The sequence below is a fragment of the Salmo salar genome, chromosome ssa20, assembly GCF_905237065.1.
Source record: "Salmo salar chromosome ssa20, Ssal_v3.1, whole genome shotgun sequence".
NCBI classification, from domain to species: domain Eukaryota; kingdom Metazoa; phylum Chordata; class Actinopteri; order Salmoniformes; family Salmonidae; genus Salmo; species Salmo salar.
The window spans coordinates 8,280,639-8,295,241 of record NC_059461.1 but is presented as its reverse complement, the minus strand read 5'-3'; the positions used below and the strand labels follow the sequence as shown (position 1 = coordinate 8,295,241).

The 14,603-nt window shown below is 46.7% G+C and overlaps 1 protein-coding gene and 1 long non-coding RNA gene across 7 annotated transcripts in view; one reads left to right on the top strand and one right to left on the bottom strand.

Annotated features, from left to right (window-relative positions):
- The window catches only part of adgrv1 (adhesion G protein-coupled receptor V1), a 195,358-nt gene that overhangs the window by 158,410 nt on the left and 22,345 nt on the right, over positions 1 to 14,603 (top strand). For all 6 annotated transcript variants that reach the window (XM_045704309.1, XM_014160914.2, XM_014160913.2 and 3 more), the window contains 2 exons: positions 65 to 243; positions 7,272 to 7,429. In XM_045704309.1, the coding sequence (XP_045560265.1) occupies positions 65 to 243; positions 7,272 to 7,429 (337 nt within the window). The remainder of the gene's footprint in view (positions 1 to 64; positions 244 to 7,271; positions 7,430 to 14,603) is intronic.
- LOC106580164 (uncharacterized) overlaps positions 2,006 to 14,603 on the bottom strand; it is a 31,971-nt gene continuing 19,373 nt past the window's right edge. The window contains exons 2-3 of the long non-coding RNA XR_001322818.2: positions 5,478 to 5,711; positions 2,006 to 4,344 (exon numbers count right to left, since the gene is read on the bottom strand). This is a non-coding gene — a long non-coding RNA (uncharacterized lncRNA). The remainder of the gene's footprint in view (positions 4,345 to 5,477; positions 5,712 to 14,603) is intronic.

Here is a 14,603-nt window from a genome sequence, read left to right as displayed (position 1 = left end):
CCTCCCTTCCCCTCTTCTTTTCCCTTCCCTTCCCCTCCACCTCCCCTTCCCTACACTCTCCCAGGCAGTGAACTTTTGGCAGGTGTTGGTGATGAACGACGAGCACACGGAGCGGCGTTACCTGGTCTACTTACTGCTGGGCTGGGGACTTCCTGCTCTGGTCATCATCATCCTGGTCATCGTGCTGCTGGGGGGCTTCGGCTGGACCATACACAGTGTTTATGGCCTGGTGCACGAGGATGTGTGAGTGAAGGAAACACACACATCAAGTACAGGAGCACAAAGGAGTACACATACACCAGAGCAAACACACTTGGCGAGAGTGAATAGGAAAATACTCACATGCTTACTTCGTACAACACAAACATGCTTACGCATTCACACAAACAGCTTAACCCAGTGCTGATGTAAAGTAGATAACACGAACACACACACACACACACACACACACACACACACACACACACACACACACACTTATTTATAGTCGGATGAGGGATATGTAAGTAGCACATCTATTATACACCTATGCGTGCCCAGTTGTGACTACATGAGTTGCAGACCCTGTACTTTGTGGACATGGTCCATTCCAGTCCAGCTGTGTCCAACTTGTTTTTAAGGCTATGGTCAACACCCAGGTCTATGGTCAGAACAAGCTAGTGTCGTCAGCAGGTCCAGAGGTGGATCTACTGAATGAATCATGAAATGAATGATTCTCTCTTTACATTGGAGGTGGAGGGAGGCTGTCCCTCTGCTAGTTTCCGAGGTGGAGAGGGTAAGGCTTTAAATAACCCACACAGAGCTATTTATACACCTCCAGGAGCTGTGCTGGTGAGGTCATCCTCTCAAACTGCACACACAGGTCCTTACACAGACTTACCCTTCCCTAAGATTCTGTCTGTTGTGCGGGCTTGCGTGTGTGTGTCTTAGCACGAGGTGAGGTTTCTTGCGATTAAAATGAGCCTGTGGTCATAGGTAGGTGTGTCTCTCTTTCGTGTTTTTGTGAGTGAGGTAGACAGAGGTCTATTTAGTCTTCTGGGCGGTAGCACCTATTCCATCACGCGGTCAACACAGGACCTCATCTAGCTGGGTTCCTCTCTGTTCAGGTGGACATTGGTTTCACCCACAACACTGGCATCAGTAGACGGTTGTTCTTCTCTCTCACACACATACGTGATGTATAATGTTTACACGGTGTTTACGCTCTAGTCTTATCAGCTCCCATCACACAATCAATAGGTCAAATGGCCGTATCTCAATACGCCAAGACCAAGCGTATTTACTGTGTTCAATAAAAAGTAGTATTGGTGAATGCATGAGCTCTCATGACAGAAATGTGAGACTTGACGTTTTAAGACCTTCTCTCCTCTCACGTTAGCCAGGCAACACAGCCACATGACTACTCTCTTTGTTGGATAGATATTTGCTCTCCCGGGGAGCCTCTTCTTTCATGCAACAGCTAATTATTGGCAAAGCTCTGTTATCTCAAGCTGGAGTGGCGGCATTAGAATGCCTCTTGACTGACCACAGGCTTGAACGGTAATCCCACCGCAAACAGTCTGGGTCTGTCTGTTTGTCTGTCTGTCTGTCACTCGAGAGGCAGGCAGGCATTGTGGGATTGTGGGTAGGTCTGAGTCTGCCCTCTCTCACTGCCCTCCTTGTCTTCTATTGGTCTACTGGGCTGTGGTCCGATGGTGGGGTTGAGTGGTGGGGGTGGTGGTGGTGGGTGTTGCCCTCTGTTTGGCAAGGAGGGGTAGAACATTGACCCTGAGTCAACAGAGGATGAGGAGGAAGGAATGAGCGAGAAGGAGAGCTTTTTTGGAAGCGTTGGAATGAAAAGATAGACATAGTTCAATATTATTATTACAGTATATTTATTATGTATGTGATTTGTAGGTAAAGGTACAAGATGTTAAAAAGGGGAAATAATATAATAAATATAATAATAATATAAAACTTTGTGTATATTATTATAGAACATAAATTATATTAACGGTATATTCAGAGAGGTAAATAGAGGGAGGAAGAGAATACGTGTTTTGACCGGATGGTGAAGTGTGGATCGTGTAAGAGCAGTGCATGGGGTGAAGTGTGGAGGGTCTAAGAGCAGTGCAGGGGGTGAAGTGTGAAGGGTCTAAGAGCAGTGCAGGGGGTGAAGTGTGGAGGGTCTAAGAGCAGTGCAGGGGGTGAAGTGTGGAGGGTCTAAGAGCAGTGCAGGGGGTGAAGTGTGGAGGGTCTAAGAGCAGTGAAGGGGGTGAAGTGTGGAGGGTCTAAGAGCAGTGCAGGGGGTGAAGTGTGGAGGGTCTAAGAGCAGTGCAGGGGGTGAAGTGTGGAGGGTCTAAGAGCAGTGCAGGGGGTGAAGTGTGGAGGGTCTAAGAGCAGTACAGGAGTTGAAGTGTGGAGGTTCTAAGAGCAGTGCAGGGGGTGAAGTGTGGATTGTGTAAGAGCAGTGCAGGGGTTGAAATGTGGAGGGTCTAAGAGCAGTGCAGGGGATGAAGTGTAGAAGGGTCTAAGAGCAGTGCAGGGCATGAAGTGTGGAGGGTCTAACAGCAGTGCAGGGGGTGAAGTGTGGAGGGTCTAAGAGCAGTGCAGGGGGTGAAGTGTGGAGGGTCTAAGAGCAGTGAAGGGGTGAAGTGTGGAGGGTCTAAGAGCAATGCAGGGGTTGAAGTGTAGAGGGTCTAAGAGCAGTGCAGGGGATGAAGTGTGGAGGGTCTAAGAGCAGTGAAGGGGTGAAGTGTGGAGGGTCTAAGAGCAGTGCAGGGGGTGAAGTGTGGAGGGTCTAAGAGCAGTGAAGGGGTGAAGTGTGGAGGGTCTAAGAGCAATGCAGGGGTTGAAGTGTAGAGGGTCTAAGAGCAGTGCAGGGGGTGAAGTGTGGAGGGTTTAAGAGCAGTGCAGGGGGTGAAGTGTGGAGGGTCTAAGAGCAGTGCAGGGGGTGAAGTGTGGAGGGTCTAAGAGCAGTGCAGGGGTTGAAGTGTGGAGGGTCTTAGAGCAGTGCAGGGGTTGAAGTGTGGAGGGTCTAACAGCAGTGCAGGGGGTGAAGTGTGGAGGGTCTAAGAGCAGTGCAGGGGGTGAAGTGTGGAGGGTCTAAGAGCAGTGAAGGGGGTGAAGTGTGGAGGGTCTAAGAGCAGTGCAGGGGTTGAAGTGTGGAGGGTCTAACAGCAGTGCAGGGGGTGAAATGTGGAGGGTCTAAGAGCAGTGCAGGGGTGAAGTGTGGAGGGTCTAACAGCAGTGCAGGGGGTGAAGTGTGGAGGGTCTAAGAGCAGTGCAGGGGGTGAAGTGTGGAGGGTCTTAGAGCAGTGCAGGGGTTGAAGTGTGGAGGGTCTAAGAGCAGTGCAGGGGTTGAAGTGAGGAAGGTTTAAGAGCAGTGCAGGGGATGAAGTGTGGAGGGTTTAAGAGCAGTGCAGGGGGTGTAGTGTGGAGGGTCTAAGAGCAGTGCAGGGGTTGAAGTGTGGAGGGTCTAAGAGCAGTGCAGGGGTTGAAGTGTGGAGGGTTTAAGAGCAGTGCAGGGGTTGAAATGTGGAGGGTTTAAGAGCAGTGCAGGGGTTGAAGTGTGGAGGGTTTAAGAGCAGTGCAGGGGGTGAAGTGTGCGTCAGTAATGATTGAGGGTAGGAGGGAAAGGAAAGGGAATGGGGGATACCTAGTTAGTGGCGGATACCTTGTCAACTGAATGCATTCAGCTGTAAAGGGTGTACTTCTGAGGGATTCACTCCACATTGAATTGATAAGGAGCCAGGTGGGTGCGTGTAGGTGTGTCTATGCATACGTTTGTGTGTATGTGTGTCTATGCATACGTGTGTGTGTGCGTGTGAGGAAGGTGTTGGCCATTCTAAAGTAACTCCAGATTGAATATCTGGTGCTGCAATCCCACACCACTCAGCAGATACGAATTCTTGGCACAGCTAGGCCTTGTAAGAGTACATTGGCGTCGGCTAATGGGGGAGGGGGATCCTAATAAATCAAAGACCATGTGTCTCATATATGACCTGCAGCCTACCTTTACAGCCCTGCATGTAGTTCTGTGTGATGCTGTTGTATCTCTATTCTCTCCTCTCTCGTCTCTGCCGTGTTGCATCTCGGCCCTTTGTCCTGATTTGCCCTCTCCTGGCTTATTGGTTCATTCCTCCTCTGCTCCAGTCCTGCCTCCTGGCCGTCTGTGGCATTCATGCCATTCTTCACCCTGGCTGAACCTTTCCTTTCCTCCGCCTCTTCATCTCTCCTTTTTTCAGTGTTATCCTGGGCGTGCCTGGCCCATTGACAAGGGTGAGATTATTTGCCAGGTTTCACATTCTGACAACCAGAGAGGCAGTGGGAGCGTGGTTTTGTGAAGTATGGTTTATGTTACAGCTGTGCAAATGGAAAAATATTGGAGATTTTGATTAAAGTTCTTAACAAAGTAGTTTGATTTTATTACAGTAAAAGAATGTTTACTCATGATTACGCCATCCAAGTGGACAACATGTTATCACTGTGGATGTTGTGCATAGGCAGTCAGAAAATTGGTATCACTATGATTAGATGATAACGTTAAGGTCAAGCGTTTAAGGCTTGCTGCAAGTTACATTAAAGGGCCACTGCAGTCAAAAACGTGATTTGCCTGTGTTTTATATATATATTTCCACACTATGAGGTTTGAATAATACTCTGAAATTGTGAAAATGATGATAATGCCTTTTTAGTGTAAGAGCTGTTTGAAAAGGCCGACCTGGAATTTTAGCTTGTCGTGGTGCGATGGAGTTTTGGCCTACCTGGTGACATCGCCAGCTGGTAAATTAGTTCATCGATCAATAAGAAAGAGTTCCCAAACCTCTCTGCCAATAATAGCTAGTTTTCAGTTTTCCCCTCCCCACTCAGACCACTCCCAGACATCCTAGCAAAAAGTATTGCTTGAGAAATTGCACTTTACTAAGAAGCTATTTTTGTTTCTTTTTGACAATTTTAATTGAAAACATTCACAGTAAGGTACTTAATTGTTGCCCAGAAAGTATTTCATATTAAGATAAAAACGGCTGTATTGAACCTTTAAGATTGTTTTCCAATCCTGGTCCTATGTTGTGGGCTGGATCAATGTCCTGCTGAAGCTTTTGATGTACAATAACAGCAAATACGCACAAAACATCACACCTCTAGCTACATATTTGTTCAAAGAGTTCATTTCTAGCGTTTAACATTTTCTGCAAGGGTGCCTTCCAACAATCTCTCCTTCTCCCTGAACTGGGCACTCGTTCTACTACTTCCCACAAATGAAGGGAAGTGAACAAGTGCACACTTTGAGAGAAAGGAGAGATTATTAGGATGCAACACAGGAGTTCCATGAACATTCCCTCCCACAAAGACACACAGACACCACATGACCAACAACAGCATGTGTCTGTTTTTACACTTTCTCCCGCAGGAAGAACATGATGAAATACTGTATTATTATTATTTGACATACAATACCTTACATTTTATTATGTTTACCATAGCCAATTATTTACCTTGGTGAAGTAGGGTAGGGCTGTATTTGTGTCCGTTGTTCCAGTGCCATATTAGCGCAGTCCTGTGAGATGGCACCGTTGGTATGCTCATTGAGATAAACCTCTCGTCATAACAAGATGGTTGGGTTGTTTTTCCCAGAACCAAACACAGGCTCCCTACCTTTCCAAATGACACGACTAGAGCACAACAGGGACTGGAAAGATGAGGGGAGTGAATTCCTCGGAATAGATTACCTGGAAGGAGGGGGAGTGAGAAAGGGAAAGAGAGGAAGGGCGGCAGAGGGAGGGAGAGAGAGTAGGGGAGGGGGGCAGAGATAGAACGGAGTAGAGTGAGAGTGAGTGAGAGAGACAGACAGACAGACAGACAGACAGACAGACAGACAGACAGACGGACAGACGGACAGAAAAGCAGACTGACAGACAGACAGAAAAGCAGACAGACAGACACAGACAGACTGACTGACATGCTCCAGAGAAAAGCAGTACTATAAATGAATATTGTTCCTTCTCTATTTTTAGATCCACAACAAGTGTCAGTGGTCATTAAGAGGCCATTGGGAGGTGACTGTGTCTGGGCATAGGGGAACAGTTGGACCTAGTGGACACCGTAGCTGGGCTTAACACTGGGAGGGTGGTGTGAGGGCCGTCGGAGCAGGGATACCCCTTCAGAAAGAACACCGTGTCTTTGCTGCACTCCCTGGGGAGTGTGTTTGTTGTGTGAGACTGAGTTGGGAGCCATGTCTGACTGTGCCAATTTGGCCCACTGTGGTGCTGAATATTTTGCCCTCCCCAACCATGGTGGAATGTGCTGCCGCAAGGAGACAACAACACTGAGTGTGACATTAAACACACACGCGCGCCAAAGTAACTGCGCAGTACTTCAGCTCATCCCCTTATAATAATGATGGGTTAAAAAGCTACATCAAGATCAAATATGACGCAGAATCCAGGATCAGTATTTCACCAGAGATTGGAAGAGAACTGTTTTATTTGTCATTTGTATTTGAAGTGGTCAGTGATAGTGGTGGATTTGATCCCTGCAGGATAATGCTCGCTCCCTGACCAACAGCAGAGCTTGTAGACTATAGCAGCCCTCTCCTCCTGGCACGCTCTCCACCTCTCTGTCACTTTGGCACACTCCGAAGACTTGGCCAAAACAGCAGATGTATCGACGATAAACCTTCGATAAATAAGACGCTGTTTTCAAAAGGAGACAAAAAAACTAGACCCCCCCCCCGAAAGCCTTAAATAGAAAAATACTTTAAGCGTCTTTAGATATTATGCCCGGGTTGCTTCAGGGCTGCCCTGGTTGTGGGAGGGAGGTTTAAGTAGATTGTTTGTGCATAAAGGAAGTGTCTTTGAAGCTTGTTCTTCACTGGGAATGCTGAGAGTCTTATGAAGGATCAGAGGTATCAGGCCCTAGATCCTGTTAATGGATGTTGAAGCGAGAATGTCTTTAACTAATACAGCGCAGTAAAGGAACATATCCAGGGCTTCATTTTACTCCTCTCCTTGGCTGTTTACTGCACGTTCTGTGTAATAACACCCCTCTTCTTTCTCTCTCTCTCTCTCTCTCTCTCTCTCTCTCTCTCTCTCTCTCTCTCTCTCTCTCTCTCTCTCTCTCTCTCTCTCTCTCTCTCTCTCTCTCTCTCCCTCCCCCTCCCTCCCTCCCGCACCCTCTCTCTCTTTCTCTCTCCTCTTTCTTTCTTTCTTTCTTTCTTTCTTTCTTTCTTTCTTTCTTTCTTTCTTTCTTTCTTTCTTTCTTTCTTTCTTTCTTTCTTTCTCTCTCTGCAGGTGTTTCATTCCTAATATCTATGCTGCTCTGTGTACAGCAGCCCTGGTGCCTCTCATCTGCCTGGTCGGGGTACTAGTGGTGTTCATCCATGCCTACCAGGTCACACAGCAGTGGAAGGCCTACGATGACGTGTACCGCGGACGCACCAACAGCTCAGGTATATTACCCCCCCCCCACACACACACACACACAGACATGCATGCAGGAATACAAACGTGAATTCACACACAGTCTGCCCACTATGGGACTTATGGCATGGGTTGGAGCATCTAGCCACCTCCATGTCCCGAGCAACCAGACCAAGTCAGCCCCTATGTCTGAACGGCTAGCAGACTGCTTCTGCCTCTGTCTTTCTGTAGGCCTACTGGTCTACTGGGTGACCTGCTCTGTGGTCCATGTAGTAGTCAATCCCCCCCAGACCCCCTTCAGGCTTATGAAGCTGCCAGATACATTTGACTAGAATGTGTTCAACCTGGTCAGAACTGGTTCATACTGCCCTGTCCTATACCGTCCAGAACAGCCTCAATATTGATGGCTCTACTCTCCAGCCTTAGAGGGGACATCTCAACAGGACATTGGCTTCTCATACTGTAACAACAGCAACAAAAGTCTGGCTACAAGGGCTTTCCAGACTGACCAACAGGTCCAGGAGATGACAGCCTCTATAGCGAATACATCATCCACAGAGATACCTCCTATTTTTCAGTCTCACCCATCTCCAACAACCCCTAGCAACCCCCCACCACAGCCCCCATGGCTGGCCCATCCACAGATGGTGGGTAGGATGTCCTTGTTCCAGCACTCTGTGGTAGGTTCCATGAAAAGCATGTGGAGCTTGCTTGTTACAACACACATCTAATCCCCAACCCAGGCTGTTGGACTATTTTTACAATGGCCTGCAAAACCACCCCAACACGCGCACACTCATATCACATACGAAGCAAGCACGCATCTGATCAGGCAGAATAGGGCAGCCTTGGTTAAAGCTTTGTGCACGTCAGTGCAAAACACATACACACTGTATGCTACTCACTTGGATTTATGCAGAGTGGGTGGAAACACAGTTCCTTGCAAACAGAAGATATTCCGTACACACACACACACACACACACACATTATCCCTGGCTTTTGTTTAGGTCCATCGGTATCGTGAATCAAATCTCTCTCCATTGTTGCTAAGTATCAGTGTTTTGGTCGCTCCCTCCAATGACAAAGGAAAGCCTGAATTAGTGCGAGCCCTTTGGTTGGCAAGCTGCTCATAGCCTCCCCACAACACCGCGTGTGGTCTGTGTTACATTGTCTGTGATAAGGATGCGGGGGTTTACTCATATCCCTGGTCCCTAAATGTCTTTGCTCTGCGATAGATGCAGAGATGACAGAGAGAACTTTAACAATGTCAGCTAGATTGAAACATTCATTCTGTCATTTATGACATTATCCTGGTGAGCAAGGGGTTTATTTAGTCCTCTAGGGCAACATATAAGAGAAACTGCATGTATCTAATTATAGACAAGTTGAGTAACATATAGTTTACTAAAAATGTTGGAAATTATAAGCTGAAACAAAAAAATCCTGTACCCCTTGTCAAAAAATTGTTTGTCTGTCTCTGACTGTAGCCTACGACACATTTTCTATGGAGTCTGGTGCAGGCCTCAAATCTTCACTTTATCTCATATAGTCGGGCGGTTGCGGATGGGTTATTAGCAACTGCAGGTGGGTGCGGGTGAACAAACAGCTGCCTAACGGTTAAGCGCATTCGGCCGGTGACCGAAAGGTCGCCGGTTCGAATCCCCGAGACGGCAAGGTGGACAAATCTGCCATTCTGCAGTTAACCCCCACAACACCTGCTCCCCCGGGTGCCGTAGACGTGGATTAAGGCAGGCCCTGCGCACCTCTCTACTCCTCCCTGGAGTGTGTTTGTGTGTCCACTGTGGAGAAGGCAGAGCCACCGGGCCTAACAAACACACACAGACTCACACACAGTCACGTCGTGCTGTAGTGGCTGACTCGGCATGCCTCTGACACTGCCGGCGTCTGTTCCTCAGCCTTAGAGCCCATGTACCTGCCTGTGCCCGACACCCTGAGGGGCACACTAAATACTCAAATACTCACACACACTCAAACGCACACACACTCAAGGAGAGGGGTAGCAGTACCATGAGGTCCATAAACAGGTTTTCAACAGCCTCTAAAACTCCTTATTTACACTGGCTGGACGAGAAATGCAATTTATTTGTGTTCTGAGAAAATGTGAATGTGATAAATGTGGTTTATATTCACATTTAGGGTGGCTAGGCTGCCTAGGCCTTTTTATATACACTACCAGTCAAACGTTTTAGAACATCTACTCCTTCAATGTTTTTTCTTTATTTGTAATAGTGAAGACATCAAAACTATGGAATAACACATATGGAATCATGTAGTAACCAAAAAAGTGTTAAACAAAGCAAAATATACTGCAACAACCAGCTGTTACTGCAATTTCAGGTAAAAACTCAATAAAACAAGTCTCAGGTATTAGGAAAATGTCTATACATTTCAGCTGTTTCAAAAAAACACTGCTCTGCTATTACGATTTATGCTGTTGGAGTGTCGGCTCAATGACACAATTCTGTATACACGGCCCTGCTTCAAGATGGGCAACTGTCGTTTGAGTGTCTCCGGAAGTAGCAGTCGAGACGTAGCAAGTACGCGAGTTTACATTTGAGTAACGTGTGTAGCCAACGGTATTTTTACAATAAAGTGTAGCAAGTGTGAAGAGGCTCCTCGTAGTTCTCCTCAGTGTTGTTTGTTTACATCGCAGCCGAATAGAACAGGGTTCCCCAATTGAATTTGGCCCGCGGCTGGTTTTATCTGTCTGGAGTTTATATAACTCAAGGTTGTAGGATGAGACGCTGGCGAGAAGGCCAAGACTGATTCTCATTTGGGCTAAGAGAGGTTTGATGTGCAGACACGGCTACTGTAGTAGAGATAGAGAATGTTTTTATCGGTGGCCAGAGAGCACACTAAAAAGCCCTCTCCAGTGGAATTGCATTATGATGCCCCTGGGTGACACATGCAGATTAATGCTATTCTAATGGTCGTCATGGAGGTACAGCTGAACGTTTCTAATGTTTCAGCCAATCAGGGATGAGAGCCTTGGGAACCAGAAGTGTTGGGTGTCATGGATGACAGGAGTTACTGTGTAGAGATGCCAAGCCTCTTGGTAAATGCTGTTATTGATGAGTGGGACTTACAGGACAGATCACTGAACCTGTCTCTTCATATTAGCTTCCAGACTCATAGTCTCATTCACTGGCACTGTTTTTCTGCAGCGTTTGTGCTGTATTCGATATTTTTAAATGCCATTTATTTGCAAGACATATAGCGAATAAAACTCTTGTCCATCGGCGTTTCTGTTTCTCTAATGATTCACAGAATGATTTCAGTTTATCTGGCTCATGTAGTGGGCTCACTCCCCTCTGATAACCATTGCTATTGACGGTGGGTGAGAGAGACAACAACAGAAGACAGAGGAGAAGACAGAGGAGCCTGTTGGAATGCTGATGTAATCATTCTGCTCCTTTACCAGGACCGGACTGCTGCTGAGATAAGCACAGGCCTCCACTTATTTCACATCTGTCTGGCCCTGACCTGCAGGTACAGCTCTGAAAGTGCTGTGAGATATGCCACGGCCTCTGACGTCACTCACATTTGATGCCGCGTGTGAGTCTGCAGACATACTCTACTCTACAGCCAGGTGTGAAATGCAGCGTCAGTGTCAGGCTCGTTACCTTGCAGTGGGACAAGATGTGGTGCATTTAGCGGATGGATAAAGAAACGTCTTAGATAACGTGTGGAAGAACCACAGACCGGAGTAGGATACTCCAAGGGACTCCCCCCCCCCCCACCCTGTGTATACTAAACGTTTATTAGAAAATGCAGCATTTCAGTCACACAGACCACCTTGATCAAGGCATGTGCATGGTTCTGTTGGTTGTGTTGTACAGACTGAGGTGCAGTACCAACATGATATCATAGGAAAACGTCATCCTGTCACATCACCGTCTATGAAAACGTCACAATATATGATTTTTTTTTCTCAATACATTGGATTCAATGGGAAAAGATGTGTCAAATGGTTGACGTTTTTGTCAGCACATTGCATTCAATGGGAAAATATGAGTGTCACGTGGTTGACGTTTTTGTCAGCACATTGCATTCAATGGGAAAATATGACTGTCACAGGGATTAGGGTTAGAGTTAGACACACAGACAGATTTACAATTCGATGGGCAAATGATTGAGAGGCTCGGCCAGACAGGCAGGCAAAAACGCCATTTTGCCATTTTGAACTTGATACTGGGTGCAATTGAGACTTCACTACACACGATTCCTCCTACTGTACTTATTGTATATATACCACGGTAATTAGAGGAGCCACGATGCAATCACTGACCCTAGACAGGCTGTCACCAGCCATGGGAGTGGTCATACAAACAGCTGACCACCTCCTAATCCCAAATTACAGCCAATGCTTACACACTCTGTCTATTCTAAGGGAAAGGATGGATCAAATCTGTCTATCCGCCACTTACTTTGGCCCTGAGAGGTCGTACTGTTGGCCACAATTTTCAGCTCACGTTATTTTTACGATACATATTTTTATTAGGACACTGTCCGACTTTCCAAGAGTATGAGGCCTTTACAGCCGGCTCTACCGTTGATAGCCTTTTCTTAAGTACAGTGTTGAGTATAATGTTGTTATCTAATGTGTATTGCCCCCCATTCTTTTCATTGCACTGTTAACAATACTTAACAACCACGCTATTGGGTTGGATGGGTAGCACCCACACAATTTTATCATTATGTAATGTCATTTTCTTGCCGCTTCACACAGAATGGATATGACTGACAATTTGATAGCATAAGCAGATACCAAGCAATAAAACCATGGTGATGGTTGTGTTCCATACCCATTGACCCTATCAAAGCATGGCCTTTATACATTACAAGACGATACAAATATTGCCAGCCTCGCTTGTTCATGTGTTTTAAACAGTTATTTTTTAGAGTCAACAGAGTCTGGTCAACAGAAGGATATTACTACAGCATTTAATTAGGCCAATGTTCTTATCTTTTCTTCATTCATTCTATTAGGGGTGGCAGGGTAGCCTGGTGGTTAGAGCGTTGGGCTAGTAACCGGAAGGTTGCAAGTTCGAATCCCCGAGCTGACAAGGTACAAATCTGTCGTTCTGCTCCTGAACAAGGCACTGTTCCTAGGCTGTCATTGAAAATAAGAATTTGTTCTTAACTGACTCGCCTAGTTAAATAAAGGCAAAATAATTATTTCCATTATTATACATGTCAGGAAGACTGATGGTAAAAAACTTTTTTTTTTTAAACGGCAAACAGTACAGTACTTGAAGTTCCCCTTGACTTTTAGAAGAAGTCCACAGTGGATCTTGTGGGTCTGCCATTTAGGTGTGATGACAAGTTCCATTTCCCTCCTAGCTGACTCTTCCATGTTAACACAGCACCCCAGAGCCGGCCTGTAGCCAGACCTATTGGGATGCCCAGCCACAGCACTCACAGAAGAGGGCTTGGGGAAAGAGTTTGGCAAGACCACACAAACACCCAGCAATGAGCGCACGTACGTGCACAGAAACGCAAGCATACACGCGTGCACACACACACACGCACGCACGCACACACACACACGTGCGCACACACACAAACAAACACATAGGGCACGAACAGACCCACATCTATTCATAACCCCAGTATTATTCAATTATTCCTGTGTTGCTAGTGAACTTAATTGAACCCAAGCCTAAGGGCCAGTGTAGGGGTATGCTGGGTTGTGTTGTGTGTGTTGTTACAGCTGATAACTCCTCTGTGACAGTATCGTCAGCACCATCTTGGGTTTCGGCTCGCTTGTTTGTGTTGAACCCCCGTCCTCCACACAGTTTGTCTTCTCACACTGAGAAGCCTGTCAGTCCAAATATACAGGGGACATACAGTGCATTCCGAAAGTATTCAGACCCCTTGACTTTTTCCACATTTTGTTACGCTTCCTATCCAACCTGACAGAGCTTGAGAGGATTTGTAGAGAAGAATGGGAGAAACTCCCCAAATACAGGTGTGCAAGCTTGTAGCATCATACCCATGAATACTCAGCCTTATTCTAAAATGTATTAAATATAAAACTGAAATATCACATTAATATAAGTATTCAGACTCTTTCCTCAGTACTTTGTTGAAGCACCTTGGCAGCGATTACAGCCTTGAGTATTCATGGGTATGATGCTACAAGCTTGCACACCTGTATTTGGGGAGTTTCTCCCATTCTTCTCTACAAATCCTCTCAAGCTCTGTCAGGTTGGATAGGAAGCATCGCTGCACAGCTATTCCCAGAGATGTTTGATCGGGTTCAAGTCCGGGCTCTGGCTGGGTCACTCAAGGACATTCAGAGACTTGTCCCGAAGCCACTCCTGCGTTGTCTTGGCTGTGTGCTTAGGGTCGTTGTCCTGTTGGAAGGTGAACCGTCACCCAAGTCTGAGGTCCTGAGTACTCTGGAGCAGGTTTTCATCAAGGATCTCTGTACATTGCTTTCCCTCGCTTCTGACTAGTCTCCCAGTCCCTGCCGCTGAAAAACATCCCCACAGCATGACGCTGCCTCCAACATGCTTCACCGTAGGGATGGTGCCAGGTTTATTCCAGATGTGACGCTTGGCAGTCAGGCCAAAGAGTTTAATCTTGGTTTCATCAGACCAGAGAATTTTGTTTCTCATGGTCTGACAGTCCTTTAGGTGCCTTTTGGCAAAATCGAAGCGGGCTGCCATGTGCCCTTTTCTGAGGAGTGGCTTCCGTCTGGCCACTCTAACAATAAGGCCTGATTGGTGGAGTGCTGCAGAGATGGTTATCCTTCTGGAAGGTTCTCCCATCTCCACAGAGGAACTCTGGAGCTCTGTCAGAGTGACCATTGGGTTCTTGCTCACCTCCCTGACCAAGGCCCTTCTCCCCTGATTGCTCAGTTTGGCCGGGCCACCAGCTCTAGGAAGAGTCTTGGTGGTTCCAAATTTCTTGGAGGCCACTGTGTTCTTGGGGACCTTCAATGCTGCAGAAATATGTTGGTACTCTTCCCCAGATCTGTGCCTCATCAGAATCCTGTCTCGGAGCTCTACGGATAATTCCTTCAACCTCATGGCTTGGTTTTCGCTCTGACATGCACTGTCAACTGTGGGACCTTATATAGACAGTTGTGTGCCTTTCCAAATCATGTCCAATCAGTTGAATTTCCCACAGGTGGACTCCAATGAAGTTGTAGAAATATCTCAAGGATGATCAAT